At 47.6% G+C, this 19,538-nt stretch overlaps 1 protein-coding gene across 1 annotated transcript; it reads left to right on the top strand.

The window, feature by feature from the left end:
• Positions 1 to 415: 415 nt before the first annotated feature.
• Positions 416 to 1,381, top strand: LOC123159084 (uncharacterized). Its single transcript, XM_044576886.1, has 2 exons — positions 416 to 557; positions 639 to 1,381. Exons 1-2 carry the CDS (start codon positions 539 to 541, stop codon positions 1,043 to 1,045), a joined length of 426 nt encoding a protein of 141 aa, XP_044432821.1. The 5' UTR covers positions 416 to 538; the 3' UTR covers positions 1,046 to 1,381.
• Positions 1,382 to 19,538: the final 18,157 nt, after the last annotated feature.

The following is a 19,538-nucleotide window of genomic DNA, read 5'->3' on the forward strand; positions in this document are numbered from 1 at the left end:
TGAAATCCATTAATATAGCCCCCAAGGGCCGGTTTAACTTAGCAGAATTAGACCGGGGCTCCAACAGAAAACTACCCTTAGATCATAATTTGAGCAAATAGCCATTAGCCCCCAAGTGCCAAGTTGAATACCTGTATTGAGCTTGGGACTTTGCAATCTAGTAACTTTTGAAAACTGAAGGTTCATTAGCCCCCAAGTATCAGGCGTATAACTTTGTTATGTGGTTGATACTTCAATTTCTTGGACCGCTTGTTTAAAGCTAAATGCTGTCTGTATGCAGGCTGAGGTGAGAATCAAGGAGGACCGGATTGCTGATTTGCAGGAGGCCTTGAAAACTCAACAAGCTGAAACAGACAAGGCAAAGCAAGAATTAACCAGCGCCTTGAGCACCGCTGAACAGCTAAAGGAAGGCTTCAAGAAAGAGCGGGCTGATTGGGCCACTGAGAAGGCGGCTTTAACCAAAAGAGCGGAAAATGCTGAAGCTGCCCTTAAACCGGTGGCGGATGAACTAACGTCCGTAAAGCGGCAAATACACTCCATGACCGCTGCGATCTTTGGTAAACTCCTTTTAACTTTTGTGATAATTTGAACCTGCTGCAGCGTAAATCCGGTTTCAAACCGTCCCTATATTGTTGTAGGCACACGCATCGGGCACTTGGGAAACGATGTGCGGAAGAAACTGAAGGCTGCCTACACCTTAGTGGAACAATTATATACCGGAGCCCAGCGGATCATCACCACAGCCTCTCATAACAACCCGGCACCTTCTTTAATCCAGGACACTCTTAACATGTTGTCGATGCTTCCGGCGCGGATGGAGGAGCTGAAGAAATCTACTACTCGAACCGGAGCTATTAACGCCTTGATCCGGGCAAAGGCATGGGTGCCAGATTTCGACCCTGTGGAAGCATCTCAAGGCTATCCCAGCCTGAAGGAAGATGGCTCTGAATTCAACGAAGAGGATTTAAGGGCAATAAACCGTGCAGTGCGCCCTCTGGCTTGTCAGCTAGCTGAAGAGGCAGACTTGACGCATTATCAAGCATAATACAATGACCAGAACAAGCGAGTGCCTGCCCCAACTCTTGAAGCGGAGAATCTGATCCCTCCAATCCGTAAGCACACTTACGCTCCTGATATTGAACCGTCTTCCCTGATACATGAAGAGGCTGTTTTCCAAGCTTTAATGGGAATCGACTGGACCACTGTTGATTTCCAGCCAATGGGTAGGGACGAAGAAGCTGAAGCGGATGATGACGAGGAGCAGGCCTAAACCGGGAGCCGGTTTGTATAGCTGTCCTTGGAATCTTTCCAAAATAACAAATGATCTTTATTCGGGCACCGTGATGCCTTGTAACAGGATAGTTAATACTTCTATCTTCAATATGCCTTCGTGCATAAGTACTGAAGCTTTTGTTCGAAAAAACCTCCATTCATATTTCCTGCCATGTCTTGGCATGAAGCTGGTTTAGCCAAGCTTTGAAGCGGAGGTTTTATAAACCATTACCGTCAACAAGGGGGGAGAAAACAGCTCCCGTATAGACCGTACTGGGTCAATATAAACCCCCTTGTTACTCCATGATGTTAACAGGAAAAAAATAAACCGGGCATACTTCTCCGGATTAAAGGTGTTTGTTGACATAAAAGGAATCCACCAAAAAACTAAGAACAAACAAGCCATGAAAATACCATGGAAACCAAGGCAATGATAAAAACTGTTTGCAAAAATATGCTATACTGAGCTGATCAGATGGTATTACGATGGTCGGACAGGACCAAGCCCCCAATAGGAGTGACAATGATTCAAGTCAGCTAGGTCCCCAAATGATTCGTGGCATATATGCCAGATCAAGAGGCGTGGAAACGGTTCGGGTTCGACCAAGCCCCCAAGTGATTTTGTGGCCTTAGGCCGACCAAGAGGCGTGACTGGTTCAGACTTGACCATGTCCCCAAGTGATCTGGTGGCTGTCGCCTATCAAAAGGTGTCGCGTTGGTTCGGACACGACCAAGGCCCCCAGTGATGTATAAAAAGCAAATGTCAAAGGGTAAACCGGAGTCCGTTTTAAAAACAGAGCCACTCCATGTAACCACGCATGATAAGAAAGACAGAGACCCCGCTTTAGCTGAGGCTCCGGTTTTATTATATCAAAGATAATATATACACTGTCATGATATGTACATAGATAGAGCCGATGGCTCAAGTGTAGTAAGGCCAAAGATGAGCTATATTCCACGGCCTGTTAGTCTCCTCCTCTGATGTACGTGAGTCTTTATGCTCTCGAATATCAATCAGATAGTACGACCCGTTGTGCAGATTCTTGCTGACCACGAAAGGTCCCTCCCAAGGTGGGGATAACTTGTGTATATCTGTTTGGTCTTGGATGAGCCGAAGCACCAAATCTCCTTCTTGAAAAGTTCTGGTTCTAACCCGGCGACTGTGATAGCGACGAAGATCTTGTTGGTAAATCGCCGAACGGGCAGCTGCTATATCACACTCCTCGTCCAATAGGTCCAAAGCGTCTTGCCGTGCTGTCTCATTGTCCTCTTCGACATAAGCTGCCACCCGAGGCGAATCATGCCGGATATCACTAGGGAGAACTGCCTCTGCTCCGTAGACCATGAAAAATGGTGTGTATCCTATGGATCGGTTTGGCGTAGTATTGATACTCCATAGCACAGATGGTAGCTCTTCAACCCAACATCCTGGTGTTCTTTGCAATGGGACCATAAGCCGGGGTTTGATGCCTCGCAAGATCTCTTGATTAGCTCGTTCTGCCTGTCCATTGGACTGGGGGTGTGCCACTGATGACACGTCAAGCCGGATATGCTCTCGTTCACAGAACTCCTTCATAGCACCCTTAGATAAATTGGTACCATTGTCAGTAATGATACTGTGTGGAAAGCCAAACCGGAAAATCACCTTTTTGATGAACTGCACCGCTGTTGCTGCATCACACTTGCTGACAAGCTCCGCTTCAACCCACTTGGTAAATTTGTCAACTGCCACCAAAAGGTGGGTTTTCTTATCCTTGGATCTTTTAAAAGGTCCGACCATATCCAGCCCCCAAGTTGCAAACGGCCACGTTATTGGGATCATCCTCAATTCTTGAGCCGGCACATGAGCACGCCTTGAAAATTTCTGACATCCATCACACCGTTTAACCAAGTCCTCCGCGTCAGCATGCGCTGTCAACCAGTAGAACCCGTGACGAAACGCCTTTGCCACCAGAGACTTTGAACCGGCGTGGTGTCCACAATCCCCTTCATGAATTTCTCTTAAGATTTCACAGCCTTCCTCAGGAGAAACACATCGTTGAAACGGCCTTGATACACTACGACGATGCAATTCACCATTGACAATCGTCATAGACTTGGATCGCCGGACTATTTGCCTGGCTAGAATCTCATCCTCTGGTAACTCCCCTCGGTTCATGTACATAAGATAAGGAACTGTCCAATCTGGAATAGCATGCAATGCTGCCACCAATTGAGCCTCCGGATCAGGAATAGCCAAATCCGCTTCACCTGGGAGCTTGACTGACGGGTTGTGCAGCACGTCCAGAAAGATATTAGGCGGGACCGGTTTGCGCTGAGAGCCCAAACGGCTTAAAGCGTCCGCCGCTTCATTCTTCCGACAGTCCACATGATCCACTTGATAACCCTGGAAGCAACCCGCAATATTATCCACTTCCCGACGATATGCAGTCATGAGCGGGTCCCTAGAATCCCAAGTGCCAGACACCTGTTGAACCACGAGATCCGAGTCACCGAAGCACTTAACCCGGCTTAAGTTCATCTCTTTAGCCATCCGGAGACCATGGAGCAAGGTTTCATACTCAGCTGCATTATTAGTGCAAGGGAACATTAAGCGGAGAACACAACAAAACTTATCGCCTCGTGGGGAAGTTAACACGACTCCAGCCCCCGAGCCTTCCAGTTGCCTGGATCCATCAAAATGAATAGTCCAATATGTGTGATCCGGCTTCTCCTCTGGTGCTTGTAGCAGCTCTGTCCAGTCATTGATGAAATCAACAAGTGCTTGAGACTTCACCGCCGTCCGAGGCACATACTTCAGTCCGTGTGGCCCAAGCTCTATAGCCCACTTGGCAATCCGGCCAGTCGCCTCCCGGTTCTGTATGATATCACCCAAGGGAGCTGAACTGACCACTGTGATGGGGTGCCCTTGAAAATACTGCTTCAACTTCCGACTGGCCATGAAAACACCATAGACCAGCTTCTGCCAATGCGGATACCTTTGCTTGGATTCAATAAGCACCTCGCTGATATAATAAACCGGCCGCTGAACCAGATATTCCTTGCCTGCCTCCTTGCGTTCCACCACAATAGCCATGCTAACTGCCCGAGCATTGGCTGCTACATATAATAATAGTGGCTCCTTGTCGACCGGAGCTGCAAGAACAGGCGGATTGACTAACTGCCGCTTCAAGTCCTCAAATGCTTCATCAGCAGCCGGACTCCAAATGAAATGGTCTGTCTTCCTCAGCATTTGGTACAAAGGAATGGCCTTCTCTCCGAGGCGGCTGATAAACCGGCTTAGTGCGGCGATCCGACCCGCCAAACGCTGAACATCATTGATGCACTTCGGCTTAGCCAGGGAGGTGATAGCTGTAATCTTCTTCGGATTAGCCTCAATTCCTCTATTAGACACCAGGAAACCCAGCAACTTGCCTGCCGGAACAACAAAGACACACTTGGCCGGATTAAGCATCATCTTGTAAACCCGCAAGTTGTCGAAGGTTTCCTTCAAGTCATCCACCAGCGTCTCCTTCTGCCTTGACTTTACTACAATATCATCCACATAGGCGTGCACATTGCGGCCAATCTGTTTATGCAGGCAATTCTGTACACACCGTTGATAGGTGGCTTGGGCACTCTTGAGTCCGAAGGGCATAGATACATAGCAGAAGGCTCCAAAGGGAGTAATAAACGCTGTTTTCTCCTGGTCCTTAACCGCCATTTTGATCTGATGATATCCAGAGTATGCATCCAAAAAACTCAAACGCTCACAACCCGCCGTGGCATCAATGATCTGGTCAATGCGGGGGAGGGCAAAAGGATCCGCTGGACAGGCCCTGTTAAGATCTGTGTAATCCACACACATACGCCAAGTGCCATTTTTCTTAAGAACCAGCACCGGATTAGCAAGCCACTCTGGATGGAACACCTCAATGATAAAGCCAGCCGCCAAAAGCCTAGCCACTTCCTCTCCAATGGCCTTTCGCCTTTCTTCGTTAAACCGGCGGAGGAATTGTTTCACCGGTTTATACCTAGGATCCACATTAAGAGTGTGCTCAGCGAGTTCCCTCGGTACACCTGGCATGTCGGATGGTTTCCATGCGAAGATGTCCCGATTCTCACGGATGAACTCGACGAGCGCGCTTTCCTATTTGGGATCCAAATTGGCATTGACAGTGAACTGCTTAGATGAATCGCCGGGCATGAAGTCAACAAGCTTGGTCTCAGCTGCCGATTTGAACTTCAGATCTGAATCATGCTCCGTAGTCGGCTTCTTCAAAGGAGTCATATCCGCCGGATCAACATTGTCCTTATAGTACTTCAACTCCTCTGTGGCACAGACCGACTCTGCATAAGCCGCATCATCTTCCTCACATTCCAAAGTGACCCTACGGCTCCCATGAACCGTTATTGTCCCCTTGTAACCCGGCATCTTGAGCTGCAAGTAGATATAACAAGGCCGCGCCATGAACTTGGCATAAGCCGGCCGGCCAAACAAGGCATGATATGGGCTCCGGATCTTCACCACCTCAAATGTTAGTTTTTCCGACCGGGAGTCGTGCTCGTCCCCAAAAGCCACGTCCAGGGCTATCTTACCAACAGGATATGCAGATTTGCCAGGCACCACACCATGGAACACCGTATTGGACGGTCTGAGATCTTTGTCTGTTAAACCCATGCGGCGGAATGTCTCATAGTACAGTATGTTAATACTGCTTCCTCCATCCATGAGTACCTTGGTGAATTTATAACCCCCCACCTGAGGGTCTACCACTAATGCTAACTGGCCCGGATTATCAACCCGGGGCGGGTGATCCTCTCTGCTCCACACGATAGGCTGCTCCGACCAGCGCAAGTAACGTGGTAAGGCCGGTTCAACAGAATTCACCGCTTGCTTGTGGAGTTTTCGGTCGCGTTTATCCAAGCTAGTTGTGAAAACATGATATTGCCCATTGTTCAACTGTTTTGGCTAGCTCTGATAACCCGACTGCTGCTGCTGCTGCTGCTGGCCGTTCTGATTATTCTGGTGATTGTGACCGCCCTGATTGCGACCTGAACCGGAAGCTCCATCGTGATCCGGCCCATGAAAACCGGATCCTGAACCGCCACCTGACCCATGATCATACCGGAAGGCATTAGAGTTTTTAAACTCCTGCATGATATAACAATCCTTCCAAAGATGGTTAGCCGGCGCCTCCTTCGTCCCGTGCTTCGGGCAAGGCTGATTCATCAAATAACTCAAGCGGCTTGCGTTAGGATTGGGAGCCCCATTACGATTTGCCGCTTTACCTCTGCGCCGCTGCCCCCTGTCCTGTGCATTAGTGTTGGCCACAAAGTCCATGCTGCCATCCGCCTTGCGCTTGCCTCCGTTTCCATGACCCGCCGGTTTGTACTGCTGCTGTTTGGAGTTGCTATTCTTCCTTCCCTTCCCTGCTTCATCATCATCAGTCTCGGGATCCTTGGTACTGTCCGAATCAGCATACTTCACTAGAGCGGCCATGAGGGTTCCCATGTCATTACAGAACCGCTTCATGCGTCCCAATTTCAATTTTAAAGGCTCAAACCGGTAGTTTCCTTCCAGGGTTAAGATCGCAGAGTCAGCATTAATCCTGTCAGACGAGTGCAAAATTTCCGAAACGCGGCGCACCCAATGGGTCGTTGATTCTCCTTCCCCCTGGACACAAGCCGCCAGGTCTACTATGGACTTGGGCTGCTTACACGTATCCTTGAAATTCTGGATAAACCGGGCCCGCAACTGGGCCCATGAGCCGACAGAATTGGGCGGTAGGCTCTTCAACCAGGTACGAGCCGTGCCTTCAAGCATCATGGTGAAGTATTTTGCACACGCGGTCTCATCCACGTCTAACATCTCCATGGCCATCTCATAACTCTCTATCCACGCTTCAGGGGATAAATCAGCGGTGTAATTCAGCACCTTGCGTGGACCCTTGAAATCTTTGGGCAGGCGCACATTGCGTAAAGCGGGGATTAAACAAGGCACTCCCAAAGCGGATGCGACTCCTGGTCCGGCGAAGGTGGTAGGGCGAACCGGTGTAAGTTGACCCGCATCATCCTGTGCTGCTAACTCGGCCTCCCTCCGTGCCCGGGCCCGGTCCACCACATCCTGAGCATCGCGAACACCACCTGCCAGGTTATTGCCACGGGCCGCTTCACGGCCTCGCGCATTGCTCGATATGGCCGGTTCATCCAAGCGCCTGCTATAGCTCCGGCTTGGACGGGGCGTAGAGTGAACCCGATCACGGCAGTATGAATATGCTTCCTGCTGAATCAGCGCGGTCCGGAGAAGCTCTTTAACTCGGCGCGTCTCTATCGCTTGAGGAGAGTCCCCTCCAACTGGGATAGCCTCTAATCGCGTGGCAGCTGCAACAAGGTTGTCCATAGGATTAGAATAATGACCTGGGGGCGTCTGGACCGGTGGAAGAATCACAATGTTCTGCTGAGGAGGTTCCATCAGGCGAGGTTGGACCGTCCCCCCTGGTCCTGGTGCCTCAATCCGGTTTGTCTCCAGGTGCTGCGGCGGATTACTGGGTCCAGCTCCTGGAGTGTGAAAGAGATTCTGGGGATCAAACCCTAACGGAAGGCGTGATCTGTGCTTCCGCTTTAAGACCTCCTGTGATGCGTTCTGGTCAAGCATGAGCTTATAAGCCTGGGCGTCCAAAGTGGCCTGCTCTGCGGCCATCCTGTCTTTTTCTGCGGCCAGATCTGCTTTGGCTTGCACGATCTGCTCTCTCACCTTTGCAATTTCTGCATTATGGGCCTCCTGATCCGCCGGATTGTCCTCTGCCATAAGCGCGGCTAGTGCATCAAACAGATCAGATAGAACTTGAACCGGCGGGCGCACAAGGCCTCCTGCCCCTGCCGATCCGGAGAGCATCGCTGCGGCGGTCGAAGAGTGATTCGCCGCCTGTGTGCCGGCCATGAATATTCCAACCCGGTTGACCTGGCCTGGGGGGTCCGGAATACTGTCGCCATCGGAACAGCCCCTAACCTGGTCGTCTTGTAACTGGTATAGTGATTCGGTCTCTCCGGTCGAGGACTCGTCGCTGGAATAGACGACGGTCTCGCTACCGTGTTCTGACTCGTCCTCACGCCCTCCTCCGTGGATGACTCCAACGAAGGCACGCTTCACGGCCGGTTTAGCCTGGGTAGATCTCGCACGCTGAGCCGTCTCAACGAGGTCGATGCAGATGTCCGGCTCAGGCCCCGGCTCGCCGATCTTGCCGATGAAAACGTGTATGCCACCAAAGGGGACCCGGTACCCGTACTCAATCGAATCGGCCTCGGGACCCCATCCTGCGTCGTCGATGTAGATCTTGCCACGACGACTCTTGGTCATCTGGCCCACAGCATAGCCTTCGAGTCCTTTGAGCTTGCCCTCCAAGATCGTCAAACCATCGTGCGATAGCCCCACGGTGGGTGCCAACTGTCGTGGATTTGTCACGGCAGATGTCCTAGCGAAAGGACTTAGTCGTGGAGCCATCGCTACGGGTTTACTTGAAGGGGTTAAAGCGGACACAAAGACACGAGGGTTTTATACTAGTTCGGCCCCTTCAATGAAGGTAAAAGCCTACGTCTAGTTGCGATGGAATTGATGTGGTCTCGATGGCTAGGGAGCAAACAAGCTTCGCCTAGACTCGTGTTGTCGTTCTCCCCCTGAACCGCCGCCGGGTCGTCCCCTTATATACACGGGTGACGCCCGTCGGTCCATAGAGTCCCAACCGGTCCATACTCGTATCCCGGTTGGTATCTCTCTGTTCCTAACTTACAATACAAGTTGCACATCAGGACGGTTTACGGCTACAGGTTCTAAACCGGCTATAGGCCTTGGGCCTTCATCTGTTCATACCACTAATGAAGTTATCCCGGCCCAAGCGGGCCGGTTCACGCCTAGTGGTAATATCCCCAACACATGGTATGCTCTAATATACAGGGGACGTCTCCTTTACCAGGGTCTCCTTTACCATATATAACAACACTCCTATCAAAGGTTTTATGTGGGTCGCTTCCTTCAACCCATATTGCTGCAACCTGAGAAGTAGTTGGCGCATTGTACCTTCGTTGATCGAGGTTAATATCTGTGTTTAGTGAGATCCTATATTCATCCAGATTCGGAACAACACCAAGGCTCTTCAAAACCTGAGCATAAGGGTTATGTTCTAGTATTGTTAGAATCTTCCGTATGAGATCCAGCCTACGATTCGAAGACCTCTTAACTCTGTGAAGCAAGTTTTCATCCGTATCATAAATATATGGCTGCAAATGCCGAGGGCCATTATCATCAGACGACAGATCATCAAGAGCGTGGTACAATCCCCCACAGGCACGAAATGTATATACACATGTTCCTGCCGCAGTGCTGACTCGACGATCAAGGGTGACTCCAAGACTGGTGAATGAGAAGTGGGAGTTGAAATACCATATATTCTCTCTGTAATATTTTGCATCCTCATCATCCTGACTTGTGAACAATCGTTTCAACTCTTCATCAACCTCTGGAGTAAATACACCAACTTTTCCCTTCCTGCAACAAAATGCAGGCCCCTCGTATTGGAACCGCAAAGCTCCACAGTGGCAGTAGTCGCTAACTTTTCTATGTACATGGTGATTTTTGGGCAGGTTCATGTAAACTCTGTCATGATGCTCATTAGTGATAGTTCCATCACCATGTTGCCGTGCCACTCGGTAGGATTCAAAATCAACATCTGGAAAAGAATGGACAATTGCATTATTTAAAGTTTGTGCACAAACCATATAACTATCTTATGTCGTATTCATAACTCATGATAGCAATAATCTACCTGGTCTAGCAAACATCCTAGATTCTTCATCAGGGTCAACATCACCAGTTTCTCCAAGGTTCCGGTCTCCCAAGCAGTCTAGTAAATCATGAATAGGACAGAGTTATGATGCACAAGGTCACGTAAATTATGCTTATGACACATATTATTGGGGTAGAGGAATCTTAAACTGCCATTTTGCATACCATCAAGTATTATGGTCTGGACATCAGGCTCCAGTATTCCATACGCATCTTCGCCGTGGTCGTTTCCTGATAACATTGGTTGACCCCAGTGAGTAAGTAGCAGGGATGAACCGAAGATAGGAACCAAATGCTAGTCTCAATCGTATGAAGAACAGAGTGCTCAATTAAAGGAGAAACAAACACTATTGATAATTTAACAACTTAATTAAATCGATGAACTAACCCTGATCATGAAAAGTTACCCCTGGGGCACGTAGATTGACGACTATATTGAGTTGGGGGTTGTCAACCCCTGCCAGTTGTGTGAGTGTCATTCTTCTTGAACTTCATTGCATCTGGTACGCATCATTTTTGTGCAGCCAATCGGATTCATCATTGTCAGAAATATTCTCCTTGTCAGTTTGTATGAATCCATTGTATGGTCCTAAAGTTGGTAATGCACCATCTGGGCCTGTGATGTTCTGCAGCTGGGTGACCGCCTCTTGTCCAGTAGCTGGCACACGGTCGCATATGTTACTGGCATTGAAAGCAGCAGTAATGTTCTGCAGTTGGGTGACCGCCTCTTGTCCAGTAGGTGGCACATGCGACACAAGGTTACTGGAATTGAAAGTAGCAGTAATTTTCTGCAGTTGGGTGACCGCCTCTTGTCCAGTAGCTGGCATATGCGACACAAGGTTACCTCCATCGAAAGCAGCAGTAATATTTCTATTTTGCTCACGGGTTTGGCGTTGTCTCTTTAAGATTTCCTCTCTATTCTGTGCATAACGCTCCCTTTCCCTCCGATTCTTAGTCTCATTAGTGTCTGAACAGATACTGAAAAAATAATTACATGCCAATTTAATTGGGGCATAGATAATGAAATTTGATCATCATTACCTTGTGATACAGCTAGCTGTGCCGGTGTTCTGTTATGTAGGCCATCTATTTCCTCACTGATATTTTTTTCTTTTGTAGGCTTCACGCCTTCTCTTATTAATCTCATCTTTATTTTTTGCATACCACTCTCTATCCCTCTGCCTTTTTAGTTCCTTTGGGTCTGCAAATCATGACACAGTTCAGCAGTTGTAATATTGTATCGAACTTGAGTGACTGGGTTATGATCAATACCTGATGTTTGGTTGTTGCTTATATCCTGGAAGGGGGTGCGCGTCCTGACTGGGTTATGATCAATACCTGATGTTTGGTTGTTGCTTATATCCTGGAAGGGGGTGCGGGTCCTGCTGGGAGTGGGGGTCCTATTGGGAGTGGTAGGGCCCATACGAATACGAACTCCTGTAAAAACATGTGAGATCATTATATTTAATGGAGCGCAAGACCATCATTTAGAATATGGAACCAACAACCTCGAAATATGATGTTGTACTTTATAATAGATTCAATCGCAATTGTTGCTGTCAAGAGGCCTCATGCATAGGGTGTATTTTCTTATGGTCATATGATTTTGAGGGGACATCTTTGTAATAGATTCAATCGCGATTGTCGCTTTCGATCAAGAGGCCTCATGCATAGGGTGTATTTTCTTATGGTCATATGATTTTGACAGAACATTGTGGCAAACTACAAAGATTTGTTTCAGTCTTAGGTTAGGTCAGTGGTATCAAATTTTCAGTACCATGGGGATCTGCTGAGGATCCGTGGTATGATTTCACTTGCTCATGCACTTTATGATTGGTTTTCATAACATATGCTCACGGCATATGGTTCATCTGTTGCATAGATTACATGGACAATCATAGATCCTAGTATGTGGATTAACCATGGTTTCACTATTTATGTAGAACTATGCAGAACAGAAACATGAGCAACGAACGGATGTCATTGTTAACATCTTCACATGCGTGCAAAGGTGCATGCCGAGGAGTTTGCCGCCGCCGATGCGCAGTCCGGAGACAGTCGCGTCAGTGTGGGCGACGGCATCTGAAAGATGCGTGCAAAGGTGCATGCCGAGCAGTTTGCCGCGGCCGATGCGCAGTCCGGAGACAGTCGCGTCAGTGTGGGCGACGGCGTCTGAAAGATTGAAGAGAAAGCATGCACCTGTGTTGGCGAGGAGCCCGTCGTTGTGGATGTCGCGGGCGTCGTCGGCGTCGTCTGGCGTCGTCGGTGCGGTTGTCCTCGGCGCGGGCGTTTCGGTGGAGGGCAACTCTGAAGAGCGACAGGAGGATTGGTCGCCGCTAATTTTGGAGCGGATGTGGCTGTTTCGGTGTTTTTTTTCTTTTCTTTTTGTTGGCGTTGGCTCAAGGACGGCAGAGTTTCGTCCGCCCACCTAAATTGCTTAGCGTACAATGTCAGGGGTACTTTTCTGTATTGACGGTTAGATCCCATTGAGTAGGCTTATCTTGACCCTCCAATTGATGTGTTTTCTTCTGTGTACAGTAAGCGGGGTGCGTTTAGGGGAGTTAACGTTTGCTTATTTTATAGTAGTAGAGAAGTGGAGATAGAGAACGATTTTTTTTGACAAAGCCCTGTGAACTTGGGTGTGCAGGCCAACATTTCCAAAGGACTAGTGGTTGGGGCCCGTCATTGCGGGCCGCTTGAGAAGAAGATATACGCATCTTACCATCATGTGAAAAAAATTAAAAAATATTCTTGCATCATGTGGACATTGAAGGAAATATGCCCTAAAGGCAATAATAAAGTTGTTATTATTATATTTCCTTATTCATGATAAATGTTTTTTTATTCATACTAGAATTGTATTAACCGGTACCTTGATATATGTGTGAATACGTAGACAAAACACCGTGTCCCTAGTATGCCTCTACTTGACTAGCTCGTTGATCAAAGATGGTTAAGTTTCCTAGCCATGGACATGTGTTTCCATTTGATGAACGGGATCACATCATTGGGAGAATGATGCGATGGACAAGACCAACTCGTTAGCTTAGCATAATGATCGTTCAGTTTTATTGCCACTGCTTTCTTCATGTCAAATACATATTCCTATGACTATGAGATTATGCAACTCCCGGACACCGGAGGAATGCCTTTTGTGCTATCAAACGTCACAATATAACTGGATGACTATAAGATGCTCTACAGGTATCTCCGAAGGTGTTTGTTGGGTTGGCATAGATCGAGATTAGCATTTGTCACTCCGAGTATCGGAGAGGTATCTCTGGGCCCTCTCGGTAATGCACATCATATGAAGCCTTGCAAGCAATGTGACTAATAAGTTAGTTGCGGGAAGATACATTATGGAACGAGTAAAGAGACTTGCTAGTAATGAGATTGAACTAGGTATGAAGATACCAACGATCGAATCTCGGGGCAAGTAACATACTGATGACTCACTAGTAGAAAACATGGCTATCGTTCGGCCCTGGCCAGCCCATTAGTCCCGGTTCTTCAAGAACCGGGACCAATGGAAGGTATTAGACCCGGTTCGTGAGCCCAGGGGGCCGGCCGGGGCCTCGTGGGCATTGGTCTCGGTTCATGTAGAACCATTTGTCCCGGTTTGAGCCACGAACCGGGACCAATGGTCCTCGCTGCTGGCCCACAACCATTGGTCCCATTGCGTGGCATGAACCAGGACAGAAGGGGTGGCTTTAGTCCCGGTTCATGCCACGAACCAGGACAAATAACTTGCCTATATATACCCACCGCCGTGGCAGAGCACTCCACAGTGCTCTGTTTTTTCAATCCGGCGAGGAGAGGGCATTTGGGTGCTCTAGTTCACCTCCTATGCACATGAGGTGTTCGATGAAATGTCTGAGCCACACTAGTTAAGCTTTCTCCTCTCGAAGCTCGACCTTGGAGCTCCATTTTTTCGATATTTGTCTAGATTTAGGGGTCCGTCACGCCCCGTCCCCGTTTTCACCGCCGTTGATCGCCCGCGCCGATCTCGTCGCCGGCACCACCATGGTGAGCCTCCTGTTCTTATCTTCTTTCTGATACTTATCTGATTTTCTTACTTTAGATAGATATTTGTCTGATTTTCTTAATTTTGACACACATAATTATATGTAATGCATGCAGATGAACCGGCAATGGATGTATGGTGACAGACACACCTCCGAGTACATTAAGGGCTTGCATATTTTTCTCGAAGTGGCCGAGGCAAACAAGCAGAATGGTTTTATGTGTTGTCCATGCACTAAATGTGGGAATACAAAGTCTTACTCTGACCGGAAAATCCTTCACACCCACCTGCTTTACAAGGGTTTCATGCCACACTATAATGTTTGAATGAGGCACGGAGAAATAGGGGTTATGATGGAAGACGACGAAGAAGAGTATGATGACAACTATGTGCCCCCTGAATACGGTGATGCTGCAACGGGGGGAGCTGCTGAAGATCAAGAGGAACCAGACGATGTGCCCGATGATGCTGCTACGGGGGGAGCTGCTGAAGATCAAGAGAAACCAGACGATGTGCCCGATGATGATCTCCGCCGAGTCATTGTCGATGCAAGGACGCTATGCGAAAGTCAAAAGGAGAAGCTGAAGTTCGATCGCATGTTAGAGGATCACAAAAAAGAGTTATACCCCAATTGTGAAGATGGCAACACAAAGCTGGGTACTATACTAGAATTGCTGCAGTGGAAGGCAGAGAATGATGTGCCTGATAAAGGATTTGAGAAGCTACTAAAAATATTGAAGAAGAAGATTCCAAAGGATAATGAATTGCCCGACAGTACGTACGCAACAAAGAAGGTCGTATGCCCTCTAGGATTGGAGGTGCAGAAGATACATGCATGCCCTAATGACTGCATCCTCTACCGCGGTGCGTACGAGGATTTGAATGCATGCCCGGTATGTGGTGCATTGCGGTATAAGATCAGACGAGATGACCCTGGTGATGTTGACGGCAAGCCCCGCAGGAAGAGAGTTCCTGCGAAGGTGATGTGGTATGCTCCTATAATACCACGGTTGAAACAACTGTTCAGAAACAAAGAGCATGCCAAGTTGATGCGATGGCACAGTGAGGACCGTAAGAAAGACGGGAAGTTGAGAGCACCCGCTGACGGGTCGCAGTGGAGAAAAATCAAGAGAGAGTACTGGGCTGAGTTTGCACATGACCCAAGGAACGTATGGTTTGATTTAAGCGCGGATGGCATTAATCCTTTCGGGGAGCAGAGCAGCAATCACAGCACCTGGCCCGTGACTCTATGTATGTATAACCTTCCTCCTTGGATGTGCATGAAGCGGAAGTTCATTATGATGCTAGTTCTCATCCAAGGCCCTAAGCAACCCGGCAACGGCATTGATGTGTACCTAAGGCCATTAGTTGAAGAACTTTTACAGCTGTGGAATGAAAATGGTGTACGTGCGTGGGATGAGCACAATCAGGAGGAATTTAACTTGCACGCGTTGTTGTTTGTAACCATCAATGATTGGCCCGCTCTCAGTAACCTTTCAGGACAGACAAACAAGAGATACCACGCATGCACGCACTGTTTAGTTGACACTGAAAGTATATACCTGAGAAGCTGCAGGAAGAATGTGTACCTGGGCCATCGTTGAATTCTTCCGACCAACCATCAATGTCAAAAGAAAGGCAAGCATTTCAAAGGCGAGACAGATCACCGGAAGAATCCCGCCATGCGTACCGGTGATCACGTACTGGCTATGGTCAATGATTTACACGTAATCTTTGGATAGGGTCCCAGCGGACTAGCTGTTCTGAGTGACGCTGGGGGACACGCACCCATGTAGAAGAAGAAATCTATATTTTGGGACCTACCCTACTGGAAAGACCTAGAGATCCGCTCTTCGATCGACGTGATGCACGTGACGAAGAACCTTTGCGTGAACCTGCTAGGCTTCTTGGGTGTGTATGGGAAGACAAAAGATACAGCTGAGGCACGGGAGGACCTGTAACGTTTGCGCGAAAAAGACGGCATGCCTCCAAAGTAGTATGAAGGTCCTGCCAGCTACGCTCTGAAGGAAATATGCCTTAGAGGCAATAATAAAGTTATTATTTATTTCCTTATATCATGATAAATGTTTATTATTCATGCTAGAATTGTATTAACCGGAAACATAATACATGTGTGAATACATAGACAAACATAGTGTCACTAGTATGCCTCTTCTTGACTAGCTCGTTTATCAAAGATGGTTATGTTTTCTAGCCATGGACAAAAGAGTTGTCATTTCATTAACGGGATCACATCATTAGGAGAATGATGTGATTGACTTGACCCATTCCATTAGCCTTAGCACTTGATCATTTAGTATGTTGCTACTACTTTCTTCACGACTTATACATGTTCCTATGACTATGAGATTATGCAACTCCCGTTTACCGGAGGAACACTTTGTGTGCTACCAAACGTCACAACGTAACTGGGTGATTATAAAGGAGCTCTACAGGTGTCTCAAAGGTACATGTTGGGTTGGCATATTTCGAGATTACGATTTGTCACTTCGATTGTCGGAGAGGTGTCTCTGGGCCCACTCGGTAATGCACACCACTGTAAGCCTTGCAAGCATTGCAACTAATGAGTTAGTTGCGGGACGATATATTATGTAACAAGTAAAAAGACTTGCCGGTAACGAGATTGAACTAGGTATTAAGATACCGACGATCAAATCTTGGGCAAGTAACATATCGATGACAAAGGGAACAACATATGTTGTTATGCGGTTTGACCAATAAAGATCTTCGTAGAATATGTGGGAGCCAATATGAGCATCCAGGTTCCGCTATTGGTTATTGACCGGAGACATGTCTCGGTCATTTCTACATTGTTCTCGAACCCGTAGGGTCCGCACGCTTAAGGTTTCGATGACAGTTATATTATGAGTTTATGAGTTTCGATGTACCGAAGGAGATTGTAGTCCCGGATGAGATCAGGGACATGACGAGGAGTCTCGAAATGGTCGAGACGTAAAGATCGATATATTGGACGACTATATTCGGACTTCAGAAAGGTTCCGAGTGATTCGGGTATTTTTCAGAGTACGGGAGAGTTACGGGAATTCGCCGGGGAGTATATGGGCCTTATTGGGCCATACGGGAATAGAGGAGAGAGGTCAAAAGGAAGGAGGACTGCGCCCCCCCCCCTCTGGTCCGAATTGGACAAGGGGCGCAACCCCCTTTTCCTTCTTCCTCTTCCCCTCTTTCCCCTTCTCCTACTCCAACAAGGAAGGAGGGAGTCCTACTCCCGGTGGGAGTAGGACTCCCCTTGGCACGCGCCCTCCTAGGCCGGCCGTCCCCTCCCCCTTGCTCCTTTATATACGGGGGCAGGGGGGCACCTCTAGGCACAACAACAATTGATCCTTGAGATCTCTTAGCCGTGTGCGGTGCACCCCTCCACCATAATCCACCTCGATAATATCGTAGCGGTGCTTAGGCGAAGCCCTGCGTCGGTAGAACATCAAGATCGTCACCACGCCGTCGTGCTAACGGAACTCTCCCTCGACACTCGGCTGGATCGGAGTTCGAGGGACGTCATCGAGCTGAACGTGTGTTAGAACTCGGAGGTGTCGTAGTTTCGGTGCTTGATCGGTCGGGCCATGAAGACGTACGACTACATCAACCGCGTTGTTCTAACGCTTTCGCTTTCGGTCTACAAGGGTACATGGACAACACTCTCCCCTCTCGTTGCTATGCATCACCATGATCTTGCGTGTGCGTAGGAATTTTTTTGAAATTACTACGTTCCCCAATAGTGGCATCCGAGCCTAGGTTTTATGCGTTGATGTTATATGCACGAGTAGAACACAAGTGAGTTGTGGGCGATACAAGTCATACTGCTTACCAGCATGTCATACTTTGGTTTGGCGGTATTGTTGGATGAAGCGGCCCGGACCGACATTACGCGTACGCTTACGCGAGACTGGTTCTACCAACATGCTTTGCACACAGGTGGCTGGCGGGTGTCAGTTTCTCCAACTTTAGTTGAACCGAGTGTGCTACACCCAGTCCTTGTGAAGATTAAAACATCACTAACTTGATGAACTATCATTGTGGTTTTGATGCGTAGGTAAGAACGGTTCTTGCACAGCCCGTAGCAGCCACGTAAAATTTGCAACAACATAGTAGAGGACGTCTAACTTGTTTTTGCAGGGCATGTTGTGATGTGATATGGTCAAGACGTGATGAGATATAAGTTGTTGCATGAGATGATCATGTTTTGTTGAAGTTATCGTCAACTGGCAGAAGCCCTATGGTTGTCTCTTTGTTGCATAAGATGCAAGTGCCAAATAATTGCTTTACTTTATCGCTATGTGATAGCAATAGTTGCAAGAGCAATAGTTGGCGAGACGACCATGTGACGACACATTGATATAGATCAAGATGATGAAGATCATGGTGTCGTGCCGGTGACGATAGAGATAATGACAGTACTTTGGAGATGGAGATCAAAGGCGCAAGATGATCATGGCCATATCATGTCACATATTTTGATTGCATATGATGTTTATCTGTTGTACATCTTATTTTGCATAGTTCGACGGTAGCATTTTAAGATGATCTCTCACTAATTATCAAGAAGTGTTCTCCCTGAGTATGCACCGTTGCGAAAGTTCTTCGTGCTGAGACACCACGTGATGATCGGATGTGATAGGCTCTACGTTCAAATACAATGGGTGCAAAACAGTTGCACATGCGGAATACTCAGGTTAAACTTGACGAGCCTAGCATATACAGATATGGCCTCGGAACACGGAGACCGAAAGGTCGAACGTGAATCATATAGTAGATATGATCAACATAGTGATGTTCACCATTAAAAACTACTCCATCTCATGTGATGATCGGACATGGTTTAGTTGATTTGGATCACGTGATCACTTAGATGACTAGAGAGATGTCTGTCTAAGTGGGAGTTCTTAAGTAATATGATTAATTGAACTTTAATTTATCATGAACTTAGTCCTGGTAGTATTTTGCAATTATGTTGTAGATCAATAGCTCGCGTTGTTGCTTCCCTATGATTTTGCTTCCCTATGTTTTTATATGTGTTCCTAGAGAAAATTAAGTTGAAAAATGTTAGTAGCAATGATGCGGACTTGGTCTGTGATCTGAGGTTTATCCTCATTGCTGCACAGAAGAATTATGTCCTTGATGCACCTCTAGGTGACAGACCTATTGCAGGAGCAGATGCAGACGTTATGAATGTTTGGCTAGCTCAATATGATGACTACTTGATAGTTTTGTGCACCATTCTTTATGGCTTAGAACCGGGACTACAAAAACATTTTTGAAACGTCATGGAACATATAAGATGTTTCAAGAGATGAAATTGGTATTTCAGACTCATGCCCGTGTCAAGAGGTATGTGACATCTGACAAATACTTCGCCTAAAAGATGGAGGAGAATTGCTCAAC

This window comes from Triticum aestivum, chromosome 7B (genome assembly GCF_018294505.1).
Source record: "Triticum aestivum cultivar Chinese Spring chromosome 7B, IWGSC CS RefSeq v2.1, whole genome shotgun sequence".
NCBI classification, from domain to species: domain Eukaryota; kingdom Viridiplantae; phylum Streptophyta; class Magnoliopsida; order Poales; family Poaceae; genus Triticum; species Triticum aestivum.